The sequence below is a fragment of the Phocoena sinus genome, chromosome 19 (genome assembly GCF_008692025.1).
Source record: "Phocoena sinus isolate mPhoSin1 chromosome 19, mPhoSin1.pri, whole genome shotgun sequence".
Classification (NCBI taxonomy): Eukaryota; Metazoa; Chordata; class Mammalia; order Artiodactyla; family Phocoenidae; genus Phocoena; species Phocoena sinus.
Genome location: NC_045781.1, coordinates 13,528,546 through 13,546,554, shown reverse-complemented (window position 1 = coordinate 13,546,554; position 18,009 = coordinate 13,528,546). Strand labels below are relative to the sequence as shown.

The 18,009-nt window shown below is 52.1% G+C and overlaps 1 protein-coding gene across 1 annotated transcript in view; it reads left to right on the top strand.

The window, feature by feature from the left end:
• SIPA1L3 (signal induced proliferation associated 1 like 3) overlaps positions 1 to 18,009 on the top strand; it is a 235,854-nt gene that overhangs the window by 190,116 nt on the left and 27,729 nt on the right. The window contains 2 exon segments of the mRNA XM_032612477.1: positions 4,854 to 4,972; positions 6,954 to 7,381. Coding sequence (XP_032468368.1) covers positions 4,854 to 4,972; positions 6,954 to 7,381 — 547 coding nt within the window.

Sequence of the window (18,009 nt, the reverse complement as noted above, 5' to 3'; positions counted from 1 at the left end):
CTCAACTGCTGTGCTGAGAAACGAGCCCAAATCTGGAGCATCTAGTGTGATAACGTATCACAAAGTGAACATGCCCATGTTCCACACCCAGGGCAAGAGACAGACGTGGCCAGCCTCCTGGAAGGCCCCAGCCCCTCCCAATCAGTATCCCCAAAGGCCACCCCTGTCTTGCTTCCCACGACCAGACTTAATCTTGCCTGGTTTTGAACTTCACGCGTATGGAATGTAGACTCCCACTGGATGCACTGTGTGTGTGTGTGTGTGTGTGTGTGTGTGTGTGTGTGTGTGTGTGTGTGTGTGTCTTCTGTTGCTCAGTACTGTTGTGTTGGTAAGGGTCGGCCATGAGGTTGTGTGTAGCCACGCCATTTCTGAGTAGCATATCCATTGTCTGAATGAGCCACAATTTCTTACTTGAGTCTAACGTTGAAGGACATTTGGGTTGTTTCCAGTTAGGGGCTGCTTAGAATAGCGCTGCCAGGAATATCCTCATACCTGTCTTTTGATGAACACATACTCACATTTCTGCAGGGAGTATACCTAGGAGTGGAATTGCTGGGTCATGCGTTTAACTTTATAAGAGACTGCCAAACCATTTACACCACTCCCACCAACGACAGAGAGAGAGTTCTATTTGCTCCGTCCTCACCAGCCTTTTCATTTCAGCCTGTCTAGTGGGCACGTAGTAGTATCACGTTGTGTTTTTAATTTGCATTTTTCTGATGCCTGATGAGACTGAGCATCTTCTCATCTGTCTGTTCTTCTGTGTATAAGTATCAATCATGGGCATGTACTACTTAGAAGAATATCTTAAACATGATTCCTCATAACAAAGTGGTAGCCCCTTTGAAGCGTAAGAACCAGCAGATGGTGGGTGGGTTCAAAAGAAAGACAATCAGTGAAGTCTCAGAGAGTGCTGACATCAGAGGGGCAGGAGATGGAGATGTCCACGCAGCGGGTGTTCGAGAGTATCCAGGCAGCTCTCGGCGGGGAGGACCATGGCAGCACATCACCGGCTCCCCCGGGCACTGTGGGGCAGGGGAGAGGTTGCCTGCCCCAGGATTAGCGGCCTGGAGAATTCCTCAGCACCCCCGCCCCATGGTTCTCTTAAACCAGGGACAACGGTTGGACTGCAGGCAAGCAGATCGCCCCAACCCCTAACTGTCCGCCACTGCTGCTGCCTCCGGGACCTGCAGACACGGGTTCGCTCCTCTCCTCAGCATGCTTGATCCCGCCCGCAGTCTGTGATCTTTGCTCCAGCACAGGCAGATTTGCATCCTTTTCCCCCCACCCCACCCAGTTGAGAAGAGAAACGCGTTGCTTGGCGATGTCATTACACCAAAGTGTAGAATAAGAAGGAAAATTTTCCAGCATTCACCATGGGCCCCACATAAGGAGTCACAGAAGCTCACCATGGTCCCTCCTTTCTTTCCTCTTCTGTCCCCTAGAGCTCATCTCCCCTCTCACTTCCTTGAGACCTTGTTATAAGTTGACTAACCCCTCCCTGCACACACACACATCAGGGCAGTCTGTGTCTAGGAGCTGTCATAAAGTTTAGAATGTATTCAAGACCAGGGTGGGGGAATCAGGTGCCACGATGGATGTGGGGCTGTGCCCAGCCCTGGTCAGATGACCGTGATTGCAGTGACAGCAGTACGGTTTCCGGTGCTGTACACTCCCTCCTGTTTAATCATCTCAGGAACACGACAGATTGGGTGCCGTGACTGCCCTGTTTTAGAAACGAGGAAGATGAGGCACAGAAAGGTTGTCCCTTGTCAGAGGTCCCTGCTGGTGAGTAGTATCATTGAGATTTGGACCAAGACCGGTTGGTTCTAGAACCCTCCTTAACCCTCATCACCCACAGACACGACCACAGTCCCTCACCCACAGAGTGAGTGTTTCTCAAGCCTCAGCGCACCCGGGTTAGGAAGGTGGCCCCAGAGCCACCAGCTGCCCCAGGCCCGTGCCTGGCCGTGTTTTCAGCACATTTCTCACAGCCACGTCCATGTCTGTCACCCACCCAGGTGTGTCAAGAGTGAAGCAGGAGCGCCAGAAGGTCACTGGGGCCCAGTTCAGAGGGCCAGTGAAGGGCCCAGGATCAGGGCCTGCTAAGGGCAGGGCTAGGGGCACAGGGGACACTGGGGCGGCCAAGGAGAGGCAGGAACCTAGCCCTTCGCCGTCCATTCATTCAACACGTCACCAGTGATGTGCGCCAGGCTGGGTGCCAGGGGTACAGTGTGAGCCAGACAGGCGTGTCCCCTGCCTTCTTGGTGCTGACAGTTGGTGGGAGAGCCGGGCAATAGCAGGAGCACCGAGTAATAAGTACTCACTAATAATGCTGAGTATTAAGTGGAAACAAACACAGTGCCTAGAGAGCTTGGTAGGGTCTGGGGGTGAGGGTGTCTCTGAGCAAATCACATTTCAGGCGAGGCTAGAAGAATGCAGAGGAGCCAACTGGGAGGAGAACATTCCAGGGAAAGGGAGCTGGTGGAAGACCCTGAGGTAGCAGGGGGTGTGGTGTTGGTTGAACAGCAAAGAGGCCGAGTGGCTGGAGAAGTGAGAGATGAGGCCAGGGAGGTGACGGGGAGAGCATGGTGGGGACTCCGTCCTTCACTCAGAACCACGGGACTCAGTTCTTCTGAGCACAGGAGGGATGGGATCTGACTCGGGTGTTCACAGGGTCCCTCTAGCTACAGATTCTTGCAGGGTGGGGCCAGTGCAGAGGGAGAGATGGGCAGGTTCTGGATATGGTCCTTTGGAGGTAAAGTTAGAATTCCCTGATGCTCAAGGATGATAACCAGTTTCTGACCCGAGCAGCTGAAAGGCTGGAGATGATGAGAGATGCAGGTTTGGGGGCAGATAAGGAGTTGGCTTTGGCCGTGTCTAGTGGGAAGTGCCCAGCAGACACTCAGTGGAGGCGTGTGAGGGAGCCATATATACAAGTCTGAAGTTATGGGGAGAGGTCCAGCCAGAGACAGAAGTGTGGGAGCCACTGGTGTCATAGGTGGTAGAGAAGGCTGGGTGTGAATGCCATGGGCTTGGCTCTCTGCAGAAATGCGGTCTCCTGGCATGGTCTGCCCACTTCCCAGGGCACCAGAGCCTCCTGGGCGTGTCGGATGCTTCCAGGGAGGAAAAGCGTCTGTAGAGGTAAAGTAGGTGGACAAAGCGGCCAGCCTGCCCCCTCTCATGACCATGGTTCCCAAATGAAAGCCACATGGGCAGTGACACCCTCGGCAATGTCCAGCCAAGCTGCTCTCTGCCGTGTCCCTGAGTGCCGTGCCTGGCCCTCCAGGCCCACCTTCCCCAGCAGGAACATGGGCCCAGAGCCCTCTGCGGCTGCACTGGGGGCAGCAGTGTGTATGGTTGTGAGCTCAGCCTCCGACAGGCCTGGTGAGAAGTTCTGAGTCGGCTGTGTGACCTTGGCGGTGACCTCATCTCTCCCAGCCTCAGGTCCCTCTGCTGTGGCGGACACCCTAAGTGTCTTTCCTTGCGGGGTGCTTTCGGGGTCCAGTGAGATCACACCTGCCCAGCCCTCGGCACAGGACCCAGCCCATCACGAAGGGAATGACGGCTTCTGCTTCTCGAGCACTCACTCTGCACTGTCACTGGAGTTGTCATTATTGGGGAAGCACAGAGAGGGTACAGGGGTTGAGAGCACAGGTCTGAAACTCTTTCTTACTTTGTGACCTTGGACCAGTTACTTAACCTCTCTGAGTCTTAATGTTCTCCTTCATCTATTAAACTGGTACTAATATCCACCTCGCAGTATCACTGAGAGGATGCAGCAAGGTAATGCCTGCAAAGCACTTGTAGTAGTACCTGATACAGACGTGTGCTTGATAATAATTATCGTTACGATTATTCAGCACTGATCAAAGTTGTGGGCTCCGGTGTTAGACCGCCTGGGTTTGGGTCCTCTGTTAGTGCATTTGCAAGTTTGATAGATATTAACTAGCCCTCCACCGGGGTTGTGTGTTTTTTTAAGATCCGATGCTCCATTCAGGCACATTGGCTAGCCTTGGGAATTTAGACTAATTTACACCCACACCAGCCATCGTGATTTTAAACCTGTTTCACCTTTGAACTAGAGAATTCTGTCCCAAACATACTTCCACACTTGCTCAAAGTCGGGTATAGAGGGAAGGCCACCAGAACATTAAGAAAAATCGAAAATAACCGGAATGTCCAATCAGCAGGAAACTGGTTAAATAATTGATGTCCATTCACATGATGGAATACTGTGCAGCTATTAAAAATAAGGTAACTTCATGTTCAGTTGACTTATGTGAAGATGTATTATGAAGATACAGAGCAAAAAGCAGGTGTAAGTATTATTTATTTGTAAAGTAAGAAATCAAGTTGTGAGACAATGCTTATTGTGATACCACTTCAATTTAACCAAAAAAAGCTACGCACGTTGAAGCAACAAAGGAATGCGACCTCGGTTATATAAAGAATCTTATTCACCAAAAGACAGTCAGTCTCGTAGAAAAATGGGTAAAGGATATGAGCAAGTAATTTACAAGATAGGAAATGCAAATGGCCAGTAAGGATGAAAAGGTGCTCAAGCTCCTTTGTGGGTGGAGGACTGTTGGAGGGCTTCGCGAACTTAACGCATGTCAAGCGCTAGAATGGTGCCTGGCACACGGTACGTGCTCAGTAAACATTCTGTTACCGAGTGTTGTTAGACCCCAAGACCTGAGTTGATGAGGGTCGTGGCTGTGTGTGAGCTGAGCAGACAAGCTGGCAGAGGGGTGGGACCATCCAACCACATTAAGGACCAGATTCTTTGGGTGAAACTTGGGCCGGAGCCTGAGTCATCTCTGACCACTGGTGTGTCTCCTGTCTTAATGCAGAGCCTTTGTGGCATGTGCCCGCCCAGGCCCGGCTCTCGGCCATGACTGGAAGCAGCGGGAGCAGGCACACCTCCAGGCAGGACACAGCAGGCAAAGATTCCCCCAACAGGCATTCCAAGGTGAGTCTGGGCCCCACCTGCCAACCCCGGGGGCCGCCTTACCCGCCCTGACTGCTTCACCTGGGTGTGGGCCTCTGAGCAGCACACGTGAACACATGCTCCACCTCTGCCCCCTTCCGCTCCAGCAGAGGGGCGAGATGCCTGGTCTGGAGTTAGACCCAGCCAGGCGCACATCCTGGCTCCAGCCCCTGCCATCCACGTCATCTTGAGCAAAGACCCTCAGCCCCTGAAGCCACAGTTTCCTCATTACCTCAGCTGTGGTAGGTGTCTTCACCAGCTCGGGCTGCTGTAAGAAAAATGCCACAGACTGGGTGGCTGATGAGCAACAGAAATTTATGTCTTATAGTTCTGGAGGCTGGGAAGTCCAAGGTCAAGGCGCAGGGAGATTGAGCGTCTGGTGAGAACCTGCCTCCTGGTTCACAGACGGCCTTCCCTCCACCTCATGTGTGAAGGGAGCTCTCTGTGCTCCCTTTTATAAGGATATAAATACATATATGGATTTTATAACCCCATCCATGAGGAATATATAAACATATATAGGATAAATATGTGAAAATATATAGCGGTTTTATAATCCCATTCATGAGGGCTCTACCCTCATAACCACCTAATCACTTCCCAAAGGCCCTCCATCCTAATACCATCCCACTGGAGATTCAGCCTATGAATATTGGGGGAACACAGACTATTCAATCTACAGCAATAGGTTAACTGCTGTAACAGACAGCCCCCAGATCTCAGTGACCTCACACAATAGAAGTTTATTCCCCTTTCAAATAACAATTCAGTGTGGTGTTTGATGGGCCCGTACAATGTGCCAGGCATTGGGACCACAGTGTTGAAGAGGGCAGATGCACCCCTGTGCTCACAAAGTTGGCATCCCAGCGGGGGCAACAAGCAGTAAGCAAAGAAACAGATTTCATTATATAATGGTAAGAACCAATTCTTGCTGTGAAAGAAAAACAAAGTACAGTTAAGGGAAAAGAGTGTCAAGCACAGCTACTTTAGGATGAGGTGGTCAGAGAAGGTCTTTGAGGAGGTAACCTTTAAGCAAAATCTTGAATGAAGTAAGGAGCAACCCATGAAAATATCTGAGGGAAGAGCATTGTAGACAGAGGGAACAGCAAGTACAAAGGCCCTGAGGGAGCAGTGTGCCTGGCATACTCAAAGAACAGCCAGAAGGCCAGTGTGGCTCGAGGAGAGTGATCAAGAGGGAGGCGGGAGATAAAGTTAGAGACCGGAACCTGGAACCAGATCACACAGGGCCTCAGAGGCCATGGTGAGGACTCTTGCTTTTCCCCTGAGTGAGCAGGGAGAGGACATGAACTGACGCAAGTGTTCACAGCCTGTCTCTGGCTGCGCGTAGGGAACAGATTGGGGGCCAGGGGTGAGGGGAGACAGGGACAGGGAGTTGGGAGACCAGGGAGGAGGCTCCTGCCATGGTCCAGCAGGAGGCAGTGGTGGACAGGACCAGGGGGGAGCCACAGAGGGAGGAGAAGTGGCAGGTTTGGATCTGTTCCAAAGATTCAGGCGACAGGATTTGCTGTTGGATTAGATACGGGTGTGAGAGCAAAAGCAGCGTCGAGTGACTCCACGGCTCTTGGGTGGAGCAGCTGAAAGGACGGAGGTGCCATTGTGAGACAGGCAAGAGGTGAATTCAGGAGGGAAGGCCAGGAGCTCAGTTTCAGATGTGTTCAGCTTAAGCTGTGGGCAGCATGTTGCGTATGTGCTGTCATTTATCCCCCTGCTCAACCTCATGGGGCAGGGTTATTATCAACCCATTTTACAGATGTGGAAACTGAGGCACAGGGTAGTTCAATCAGTTGCCCAAGATAGGAAGGCCAGTAAGTGGGGGAGCCAGAGTTCGAAGCTGTCCGGCTCCAGGGTTCACACTTAGGGGTAGGGAGGACCCAGAGAAGGAAGTTTGCTCCCCGCCCCCCCACCCCGAGTCTAGGAATGACACACTTCTCCTGCCTTCCAGGGAGAGCCTCAGTACTCCAGTCATTCCAGCAGCAATACCCTCTCCAGCAACGCGTCCAGCAGCCACAGCGATGATCGCTGGTTCGACCCCCTGGACCCACTGGAGCCAGAGCAAGACCCTCTCTCCAAGGGCGGCTCCAGTGACAGTGGCATTGACACCACCCTCTACACCTCTAGCCCCAGCTGCTTGTCCCTGGCCAAGACGTCTCGGCCAGCCAAGCCACACAAGCCCCCGGGAAGTATGGGCCTCTGTGGAGGCGGGCGCGAGGCTGCCGGGCGGTCCCACCATACAGACCGGCGTCGGGAGGTCTCGCCCGCCCCTGGGGTCACTGGCCAGAACAAGGGCTACCGACCGAAGCTGTACTCCTCAGGCTCCAGCACCCCTACAGGCCTGGCTGGGGGCAGCCGCGACCCACCGAGGCAGTCCAGGTAAGACGCTGAATCTAGTCCAAGTCCTTCAGGGGGACCCTGACCACCACCTGCATCCCTCACCGTCCTGACAGTGGTGTTCCCCTCCCCAGAAACATGCTCACAGATGGGAATGCTCGCACCTTAGTTTGCTTACAGAGTTGGGAGACTCGTGGACCACCCCCTGCTGCCATCCATTGGCCTTTAAGGATGCCGGTAGAGGGAGGTAAATCCCTGGCTGTCTGTCTCATCTGTCTCTGGTTCAGTCTGACCCTCAGTCTCTTTCCTTTTCTCTCTCCTGAGACTAGTAGTTTTTACACTTTCTGAGAGCCACAGACTGTTTCTGTTAGGAGTGCATTTGTCTGCAGGTAATAGGAAACCTGACCCACAGTGGCTTAAACAGAGGTTTAATAGTCCCCATTTGGGAAGTCCAGAGAGGGCAGAGCTGGGCTGGTGCAGCAGCGGCTCAGGGAGGGCCTCAAGGCCTAGCAGCCTGTGTCTTCCTGCTCCATCACCCTCCTCATGCTGGCTGTGACTTCCTGGTCTCCAGATGGCTGTGGTGCCCCTGGGGGACGTGGGGACAGAGAACAGAGGAAAGACGGCAGCGTCTGTGTAGCTCCATGTCTGTGGAGAAAGCAAAAGCTTTCCCAGAACCCCCTTCGACAGGCAGTGTCACATGGCCATCTCAGCTACAAGGAAGTCTGGGAGGTTACGGGTTAGCCTTCCAGCCTTCATAGTAAAGGGCAGTGTGGTCTCCAGACAGTCCACTGGAGGGCTGTTCAACACAGATTCCCCTGACCTACTGGGTGGGGCCTGAGAGTATGCGTTTTTACAAAGTTCCGTGTAGATGCTAATGTTGCTGGTCCCGGGACCACGCTTTGAGAACTGCTGGTAGAGAGGCAGACAGGGTAATAAGTGAGAACGAACAGGCATTGACTCACCAACAACCTGGAGTCTGGACCACACACACTTTGCGAATGTGATGAAAGCCACGAACTGCCTCCTGGAAAAGTTCTGCCGTCACAGGACTCAGCCCGGTCCAGGGGCCCCCTCAGAGGTCTGCGGCCCCAGGCAGGGATTACTGTGCTGCAGTCCCCAGTGTGCACCCCTGAGGCCACCACCTCCTTTCTCCTCCCTGACCACACCTGAGCAGGGGCCAGCCCGTGTCCAGGAACCCCATTAGGGACCTTCATCTCCCTTGGCTTCCTGACACCTTGGCCCGTCCCCAGACCTGCGCCTCTCTCCACACAGGACACGTGCACCCAGGCGGTGGCCTCAGACCTCCTTGACCACAACCCACAGTGGACCTGGGTCTTTGACTATACAGAAATATCTATATATTTTAAAAAGGTGAAGCAAAAATCTCCCTAGCAGTTCCTAGCCTGGCCGTGCAAAGCCCTTTAATCCAATCTGGTCTGTTGAGAATGTTTGAGCGCTGCTCCCTACCTCCTGAAAGGATCTCATGACCGAGCGGCGGTTCTGTTGTTACCAAATTCAGGTTCTGCTGCTTGACACTCGAAAGCCGGTATTGGAGAGACAGGTGTTGATCGGAAAGGAAAATATGCAGAAGTGTAAGGGAGTGTAGCTGTTGTAGAAATTAAAGTATTTAACTAGATTCTAAAACCAAGGGGCTGCTTACACTCTGACAGACTTGGAAACCACGGTATTTGAGAGTGTCCGTCTGTCAGTGCTTTCCCTCACTGTGGCCCTGGTCCCCCTGGACTCAGGAGCCAGGAGAAGGGTGAGGGTGGAGAGAAAGGGTGCCCCAGGGAGTTAGGTCTCTGTCTGAGCCAGCCTCCCTAGACAGATAGATGTTAATCATTTGAACTCACGGACTCTTGAACAGCTCCTTCATTCATTTATTTATCCATTCATTTCATTCACAAATATTTCTCAGGGATTTGTTGTGTCCCAGGGACTACGCCGAGAGCTAAGGAGAAGTAACGAGCAAATTCAGACGAGGCCCCCAGCCCTCACCTCACCCACCATCTGTTGAGGGAGACAGAGTAGAATCAGGTCATCACTGAGACGGATGTCAAAGTGTGCCCACCGAGAGGGCCTCGGAGCTATGGGGGTCCCAGGTCCCGGCTGTGGTAGCCCGTGTGTTGGGCACAGGCCCATGTCAGTAAAGCTCAGTAGCTGTAGGGTTTTGGAGTCTGTGATATAAAGGCAGCGGTGCTGGGGAGTAGACTATGTCTGAGGCAGGGGGGTGGGTATAAAATTACTCTGTGTCTGAGAGAAGGATTTGCTGAACCCAGAAATGAAGGGAATAAAATGGGAGAGGAACCTGCTACAAAAGAGGGCCCTGCGGTTGGGAGCTTTAATTTGCATACAGACAATTGATGCTAATTGCAAATCATTCTTATCTACTCATTAAAGCTGCTTCCTGAAGTTTTCTCCTAGGCAACCAGGCTTTAGTGTGAAGCAGCATTTCCCAAAATGGGGTGCTTGAGGTGATTTGGGGTGGTGTGGGGAGGAAAATGTTTTATTTTAAATGGATATTAGGAAAAGTGTTATCAACCCATCCCCTGATTTTACAGATATTGCCTTGGACAAATTAAGGAAAATTAAATGAGTTGATTTCAAGAAACAAATGTGTTCATGGTAGATGAGAGCGTGGACTCCAGAGTCAGCCCACTGGGGTTTGAGCGCCACCCCACACCACCTTGTCTTGGCTGTGTGGCCTTGGGCAAATTACTGAACCTCTCTGGGCCTGTTTCCTCATCTGTGAAATGGAGGCCCTGTCACTGTCCCTAACTAAGGCCATGTCGATGTCCCTAGCTAAGGCCCTGACACTGTCCCTAACAGCCTGAGCTGTCCCTAACTAAAACTCTGACGCTGTCCGTAAGAAAGGCCCTGACTCTGTCATTAAGGCCTTGACGCTGTCCCTAACTAAGGGCCTGATGCTTTTCCCAACCAAGGCCCTGAATCTATCCCTAACTAAGATGCTGAATCTGTCCCTAACTAAGGCCGTGACGCTGTCCCTAACTAAAGCCTGACTCTGTCTTACCTAAGAACCTGAGCATCAGCACTTTATTTAGGGACAGCGCCAGAGCCTTAGTGAGGCTCAAAGTCAAGGGAGAGACATACCCATCCCCAGACAGTGACAGCCCATAGCGGTCAGGGCCGGGGTGAGGGAAGCGTTCAGGGTGTGGGAGCCCGAAGGAGGGGCCTGACCCAGTATGGGAGGTGCTTTCCTAAAGGAAAGAGGGTAAGCTACTGGGAACTAGGAGGGCAGAGTGTTCTAGGCAGAGAAGATGTGCAAGTCCCACCTCACCCTGCCAGTCCTCCCAGAATCTTCCCATCTCAGTAGGTACAAGTTCCCAGCAGGTCGCTGAGCACCTGTGCTCGAGGCGCCCACACGTGCCTCTGCCTGCCGCTAGCCACACTGCCCCTTGCTCAGGGCAGCCCAGCAGCCCTGTGCATCTGCTGTCATCCGTCCATTCCCTGGGGCCGAGCCGGAGTGACAACCTGCTGCCCAGCCTTGGCTCCCCAAAGAGAGGCACAAGCGCTCCATAGCTGCCCTTGTGTCTACTTCCAGGCCCTTTGTAGCCCAGCACTTTGCGTTCATTCATACAGCAGGCGCCTACTGTATGCTCAGCCCTCTGCCGCAGAGGACCCCGGCCGTCCTGGCACTGACAGGGTGCCAGGGGATACAGCAAGCAAATAATTACAAAAGCAATGAATCACTTATGCTAGGGGAAAGCCTTCAAGGGAGACCTCCTGGGATCTGAGAGTGGATGTGGTGCAGGGGCTGGAGGGGGTGTCTAATCTAGGCAGGGGGTTGGGGGGCTGGGGTAATTCCCCTGAGGAGGTGTCATTTCTGCCACAGATGAGAGGGATAAGGAGGAGGGAGCAGGTGAAGTGGTTTCAGGGGGACCGATGATATACTCTTGATGCAGTTATGTGGGTGTTTGCTTTGTAAGTGTTTGTTAAATTGTACATACATGTTTTGTACACTTTGTTCTATGTGGGCTATTTTACAATTTTTTCTTTAAAAGAGAAAAAGGAAAGATGATGTGTGGAGAAGGCATCCCTGTGATAGGGAGTAGCATGTGCAAAGGCCCTGGGGTGGGGAGGAGGGTGGGTGCCATCAGGTCACTGAATACAGGCCCCTTGGCTCAAGTATAGAAATTGAGGGGGGCAGCTGATGGGAGGTTGGCAGGGACCAGATCACGCAAGGCGCTGTCAGCCACATTACAGAGTTTGGATTTGATCCTAAGAGCTGTGGGCAGCAAGGAAAGTCTTCAGCAGAAAGGATAATGCAGGGAGATAGATGTTTTGAAAGATGGTGCTGGAGGCGCAATTGCAGAAGTCTCAGGGACGGGTCTGAGGCCGAGATGTGAGTGAGAAGGAAGGGGACCTTGCGAGAGGACAGAGCAACTGTGGATGTGTCAGCAGGTGGCACCACCAGGACCTAAGGAGGGAGGGAGGCAAAAGTCCAGGACAGTGTCTGCTGCAGATGGGGAATGTTGAGATTCTTGAGAGAGGAGAGGAGAGCAGGGCTGGGCAGGCCTGAGAGGAATGTTATTCTCACATTTCCTGACACCAAAGCACCCACTGTGTGCCGGGTACCGTTCCAAACACGGCGATACAGAAGGGGGCAAAGTCGAGCCCTCTTTTGTGGAGCTGATGTTCTCCTGGAGAGAGAGTGAGGCAGACAGACAACTGAGCAACCGTGTAATATTAATATGCCAGGTGAAGATAAGGTCTGGGGAGAAAACCAAACCGGGCAGAGGTCCCAGAAGGCCTCTAGGAGGAGGTGATATTTTGCAGGAAGCATGGAAGTGATCCAGGCAGGGAAAATAGCAAATGCTGAGGCCCTGAAGGTAAACTCGTTTGCAGTGCTCTGGAAATGCTCTGGTGGCCAGACAGGCCAAAGGAAGGCAAGAGGTCTGATTTGCAACGTGGGCAGGGGCCCAGCTCTGGCAGGCTCACCAACCACGGGCGGATGCTGGGATTTGATTCTGAGGGACGTGGGAGCCATGGGAGCACATAATCTGACTTATGTTTTAAGTAGATCACCCTGGGCTACTCGGGGGAAAGTGGACTGTTTCAGATGTGGGCGGGGATTGAGTTCACCGGCATAGTGCGAGGACTGCCAGGAAAGGGATGGGCCCTGCCATGCCCAAAACCCCTACCCACTCCCTCCCTGCGCTGCAGCCCTCTCCGTGGAAGCCACCGCAGCCTGTAGCAGCTTGTGCCCGTGGATGATTCCACTGACTTCACAGACTCTCCCCCGAGGCGTTCGTCACGGGAGCCCGGCTTCCAGGCTCAGTGCCAGGCGCCAGTGCCTGCTGTGGGCATCGCGATGGGCTGAGTGATCCCAGGCGGGCAGCCACCTGCCCCCCACCCCCACCCCCCGCCCTCTCTCGAGGCAGCATACACTCCAAAGCTTCCTGGGCTTCCTGAGCAGTTTGTCAAGAGCTGTTTAGAGGCACTGAGAGGCTCTCCGCCCCGTGTGGAGCCGACATCGCCGGGTGTTCCCAGGCAGGCAGGAAGCACGTGGCCTTGCTTCCGCGGGTGGGGCTGCAGCCTCCGGGATACCCTTCTGGGCGCATAGCCCTGAAAGGTGATGTGAGGGCCTTGGCATCGACTGGGGCCAACCCCACCTCTGTTGGCTAGGAAGCCGGGGTCACACAACAGACCTACTCGGAGAGTCGCAGTCAGCTTGGGAAGAGGAACGCAGGCCATCTCCAGGAACTCAAGGGAAGGAGGGAACCTTGCAGAGATCTTGGGGCTGGGGCAGGGAGGAGTGCAAAGGCCCTGAGGTGGGAAGGTTTCTGGTGTGTTTGGGGAACAGCTTCCATGTGGCCAGAGCAGTGTGAGCAAGAGGCAGAGTGGGAGGATCTGAGGGCAGAGAGGGGTCGGCACAGATGGTGTGGGGCCTTGTGGACCAGGGGAGAGTTCTGACTCACACTGAGCAGAGGAGGGCGGTGGTTGCACTCAGGCGTTCACAGCCTCCCTCTGGCTGTGTTTGGGGGCGAGGGCAGGAGGAGGCCGCTGTGACGATACAGGTGCACGGTGGTTGGTGGAGGTGGCCAGTGGTGGTTGGATTCCGCATCGATTTTGTGCCAGTGAGTTTTTCTCCCTTGTCATCTCTGCTTCCACCTCCTGAAGACCTACTGTTTTTGCTCACAGGCCGCAGGGCAGGATGTTGCTGCATATGGCTCCTACACTGAGCCTGATAATTCCAGCCACGTGCAGGGACTGAGTCAACTCTCAAGCCCCTGCCAGACACCTGGGAGAGAGGGTGAGATCAGTCCAGCAGTTAAGGCCCCACAGGGGCCCACCTGGGGTTACCTGGGTGAGCAGTGTGATTTCCCAGGCTCTGGCCTCTGGCTGCCTGTGTCCAGGTCACAGCTCCACCACTCACCAACTGTGTGATCTCCACCAGGCTCCTTAGTTCCTCTGAGGTTCAGTTTCCTCATCTGTAAAATGGGGGTGAAGATGCGCTCTGTGGTCCGAGGCTGCGAAGATGAACCTACACCACGTGTTTAAAGTAGTTAGCACAGGGCCTGAGACATGGCTGGTCCAAATATATCAGCTGCTGCTTGGTTTTATTTTCATGTATTATGTATTTATCATGACTACCGTTGTCATTGGAAGTACAGGTTGGTGGTTAAACACAGTGTCTCTTGAGCCACACTGCCTGGCTTTGTATCCTGGCTCTATCCCTGGCCAGCTATGTTATTTGGGGCAAGTTATTTAATCTCTCTGGGCCTCGTGGCCAGAGAGATTTCCCCACGTGGAACTTGCGGGGGAGTGGCAGCTCCTGCCTCGTGGGGTTGCTGGGGCAGCTAGATGAAGTGATGCCTATGAGATGCTTAGAACAGGGCCTGGCCGTGTTCACAGGCTCAGCGCGGTCACCACCATCACTACCACCTGCTCCGTCACTGCTCTTCCTCCTAAAGGCAAGGGCACAGCTCCCTTTGTGCCTTTTGCCCACCCTGGGCCCACCCATCAGCGTCCACGGGGGTGAATAGACCAAAGCATCACACACGCCCAGGCAGCTGTGCGGTTTCTCCATCCAGCCTACAGTTTTTCAGCTTTTTTTTGTAAGCCACAGAACATTTTACTCCAACAAAATCTTAACTGCTCCCCTGAGATACAACACAGATAAACGCACAGCCTCTCTGGGTGAGGGTGGGGTCGGAGCAGGATGCCCCCCGCCCCCTCCAGTCCTGGCTGAGCCCAGAGCCCAGGCATTTAGCCCCTGGACGCACCCCTTTCCTGTATATCTGCAGCTCGGGGAGCACGCCCTGGTGCCCGGGCCAGTGCTGAGCACCGTGCACATAACGATCTTGTGAGGCAGGTGCTGTCATTGCCTCAATTCTCAGAGGAGGAAACCGAGGCTCACTGAGGGGAAGGGGCTCGAGCAAAGAGCACAGTGTGTCAGGGGAGCAGCATGGCCCATGTTCTCATCCACCACGAGGTGCTGCTTCGTTTTTCAAGCTGAGGCCTGGGGAGGGCACCTGGCCTCACCGGTGCTTCAGAAGGAAAGTGATTGGCAGGTGGGGTAAGAACTCCACCCTGTACTCGTGGTCCAAGGGATGTGTGAGAAGGGGCGCCCACCTCAGAGGGCCGGGTCAAGATGCACAGCATATTCAGAATAGTTTTTTGTTGCCCTACTGTGTGGGGAGCACCATCCGTTCCTGAGGTTGGTAGAGGTTGAAAACAGGGCAAGTCACGGGAATGCCTTTGCCTCCAAGCAACAAGAAATCCCAGCTCAATTGGAGGAAGTCTGCTATCTCTCGAAACGTGAAGGCACAAGGTAGGAAGGGCCCCACAACTGGGTAATTTATTGACTCGAGGACCCCTATAGACTGGCTCCCCTCACAGTCTCAAAGTGGCTGTCATTCAACCAGATAGTCACAGTGTCCAGTGGAAGAACAGGTGACATTTGCTGCAAGTGGTCTGTGTTAGTTTTCTAGTGAAGAAATCTTCCCCAGAAGTCCCCTAGCGCACAGTCCACACTCACACACCTGATGTCTCACTGGCCAGAAGTAGGTCGCAGACCTACCCCAGACCCATTGCAGACAAGTGGCATCAGCCATTCAGGATTTGTGCCCTGGGCTGGGCGCCAGCCAGGTCACCTTCTTTAAGGGTGAGTACAGTCAGCCTTCATTTACAGGGCAATGGGATTAGCATGACACCCAGTGCCTGCCACAGGCCTGAGGAGGGAGCGAACCCCTCCCAAAAGAGGCAGTGGCTGGAGCCAGCTGGCAGACACAGAGGCAAAGGGTGTTCATCTTATTCCCTTCCTCTTTTTTTCAATCATCTCTTGTTTTTTTCAGCTCGTAAAAGCTGAACATGCCTGATGACAAGGTAGAGAAATATGTACCGTAGAAAGTAAAAGTTAGGGTTAAAATCAATTAGGATATATTCGTAGAGTGGGCCCTCTGCAGCTATTGAAGGGAGAGGGGCTTGTGTGGACTGACACGGAGAAGTCTCCAGAGCACCGTGTTAAGGTTAAAGCCAGGTGCAGAACAAGCTCAGGATAGGCTGCCATTTATGTTACAAAGGAAGGTTGTGCTTGTGTGTACTAGGCTCTCTGTTGAAAAAGAAGAAAGGGGGAGGGGCAAGGTTGCCTCGAAGGAGACTGAGGTGTCAGATGGCACTTCCTTTCTACCCTGCACCTTTTATATGGTTTCATTTCCCCCATCATTACTATTTCCAGAGGTAATCAGTTAGTGTACACTCCCCCAGAGAGTTTTCTCCAAACCTATACCAGCCCAGATCTTTCACATATTTTTGGCCATTACCCAAAACAGAAAAAGCATTTTATACTACAATCCAGCATGGACATCCAGAATAAGGTTTCACAAAACCACTTATCCGTACCTCACAAGAGGTACACTGAAGTTTTTCATTCTAGTCTATTTCTTTCTTATTTTCCTCTTAGTAACAGTCAAGATCCACTAAGTTGATTTCATGACCCACAGTTGGGGAAAAAAGTGTACCTTTCCTTTTCATAAAAAGATCCCCCCCAAAAAAAGCCCAGTAATCATATAGTATACATACATTCTTTTAAAAATAAATTTATTTACTTATTTTTGGCTGTGTTGGGTCTTTGTTGCTGCCTGCAGGCTTTCTCTAGTTGCGGCGAGCGGGGCGGGGGGCGGGGGGCTGTTCTTTGTTGCCATGCGCGGGCTTCTCTTGTTGCGGAGCACAGGCTCTAGGCGCGCAGGCTTCAGTAGTTGTGGCACTCGGGCTCAGTAGTGTGGCGCACAGGCTTAGTTGCTCCATGACATGTAGGGTCTTCCTGGACCGGGGCTCGAACCCGTGTCCCCTACATTGGCAGGCGGATTCTTAACCACTGTGCCACCTGGGAAGCCCCCTATATATACATTTTAAGAGAAGAAAAAGCATGCTTTACACAATGGCTTTTTTCCACTTACTGTAGCTCAGACATCTGTCCTCACCCATAAACAGAAATTGACCTCATTCTTCGCACTGGCTGCATAGATTTTGATCATATGTATGTGCTTGGAACAATCTGTTAATCCCCAGTTAAAAGACATTCAGTCCATGTCCACGTTTTCTTGATTACACACAGCACTGCAGTGACAATCCTTGGGCTTTTCTGTGGTGTGGATTTCTGGGAGGTCAGATCTGTTAGACTAAGGCTGTATCTCCTTCAGGTCTCAGCTCAGACACCATTGCCTCATTGGGGAAGCCCCTGACCACCCCAGACAAAGTCCAATCCCGATGTTACATGCTCCATGGCTCCCTGGACATCCCTCCACCAATGTGCAACCTTGGGCCTGTTAGTAGATGTTGCTGAATTATAGAAAGTATATATAAGTCAGTCAGAGCTTGCTTTTTTAAATCCAGTCTGACAACCTGCCTTAGAATTGGGGTGTTTCAGCATTCACGTTTAATGAAGTTACTGATAATGATTGGATTTATTTTTGCCGTTTTCCATATGTTTACTGTTTTTCTTGCTCCTCTTTTCTTCCTTTACTGCTGCCTTTTGTGTTAAATAAATGCATTTTAATGCACCATTTGGATTCCTCTTGATTTGGGGGACTATTTTTTTTTTAGTTGTTATAGTATGTGCCTTTTCAGTGTAATTCAGATGAATACTAACTTAATTCCAATAAAGTATGGAGACTTTTTTTCCAGTATAGCCCCATTCCATTTCCCCTCCTTTGTGCTATTTCTGTCATCTATATTATTACATCCATACGTGTTATTAACCCAACGGTATAGTGTTGCTGTTATTGCCTTATACAGTCTTATGTTTAAGGAAGTTAAAGAAGAAATAAGGAAACATAAATCTATAGAGCTTTTTATTCTAATCCACAAATTTACCATCTTGGATCCTTCATTTCTCCGAATGGATTCAGGTCACCATCTGCAGTCATTTCCTTTCGGCCCAAGGACTTATTTTATTATTTATTAGGCAGATGTGCTAGCAACGAATTCTCTGAGTCTCTGTTTATCTGGGGGCATCTTTACTTTGCCTTCCTTTGTGAAGGATACTTCTGCTGGACATAAAAGTCTTGGTTGACAGTTCTTTCTGTCAGCACTTTGAAAATATCATTCCATTCCATTGTTTCAAATGACAGGTCGGCACTTAATTGTATTGTGCTCCTCTGTATGTGATGAATCCTTTTCTTTTGGTGCTTTCAGGGGTTTTGTCT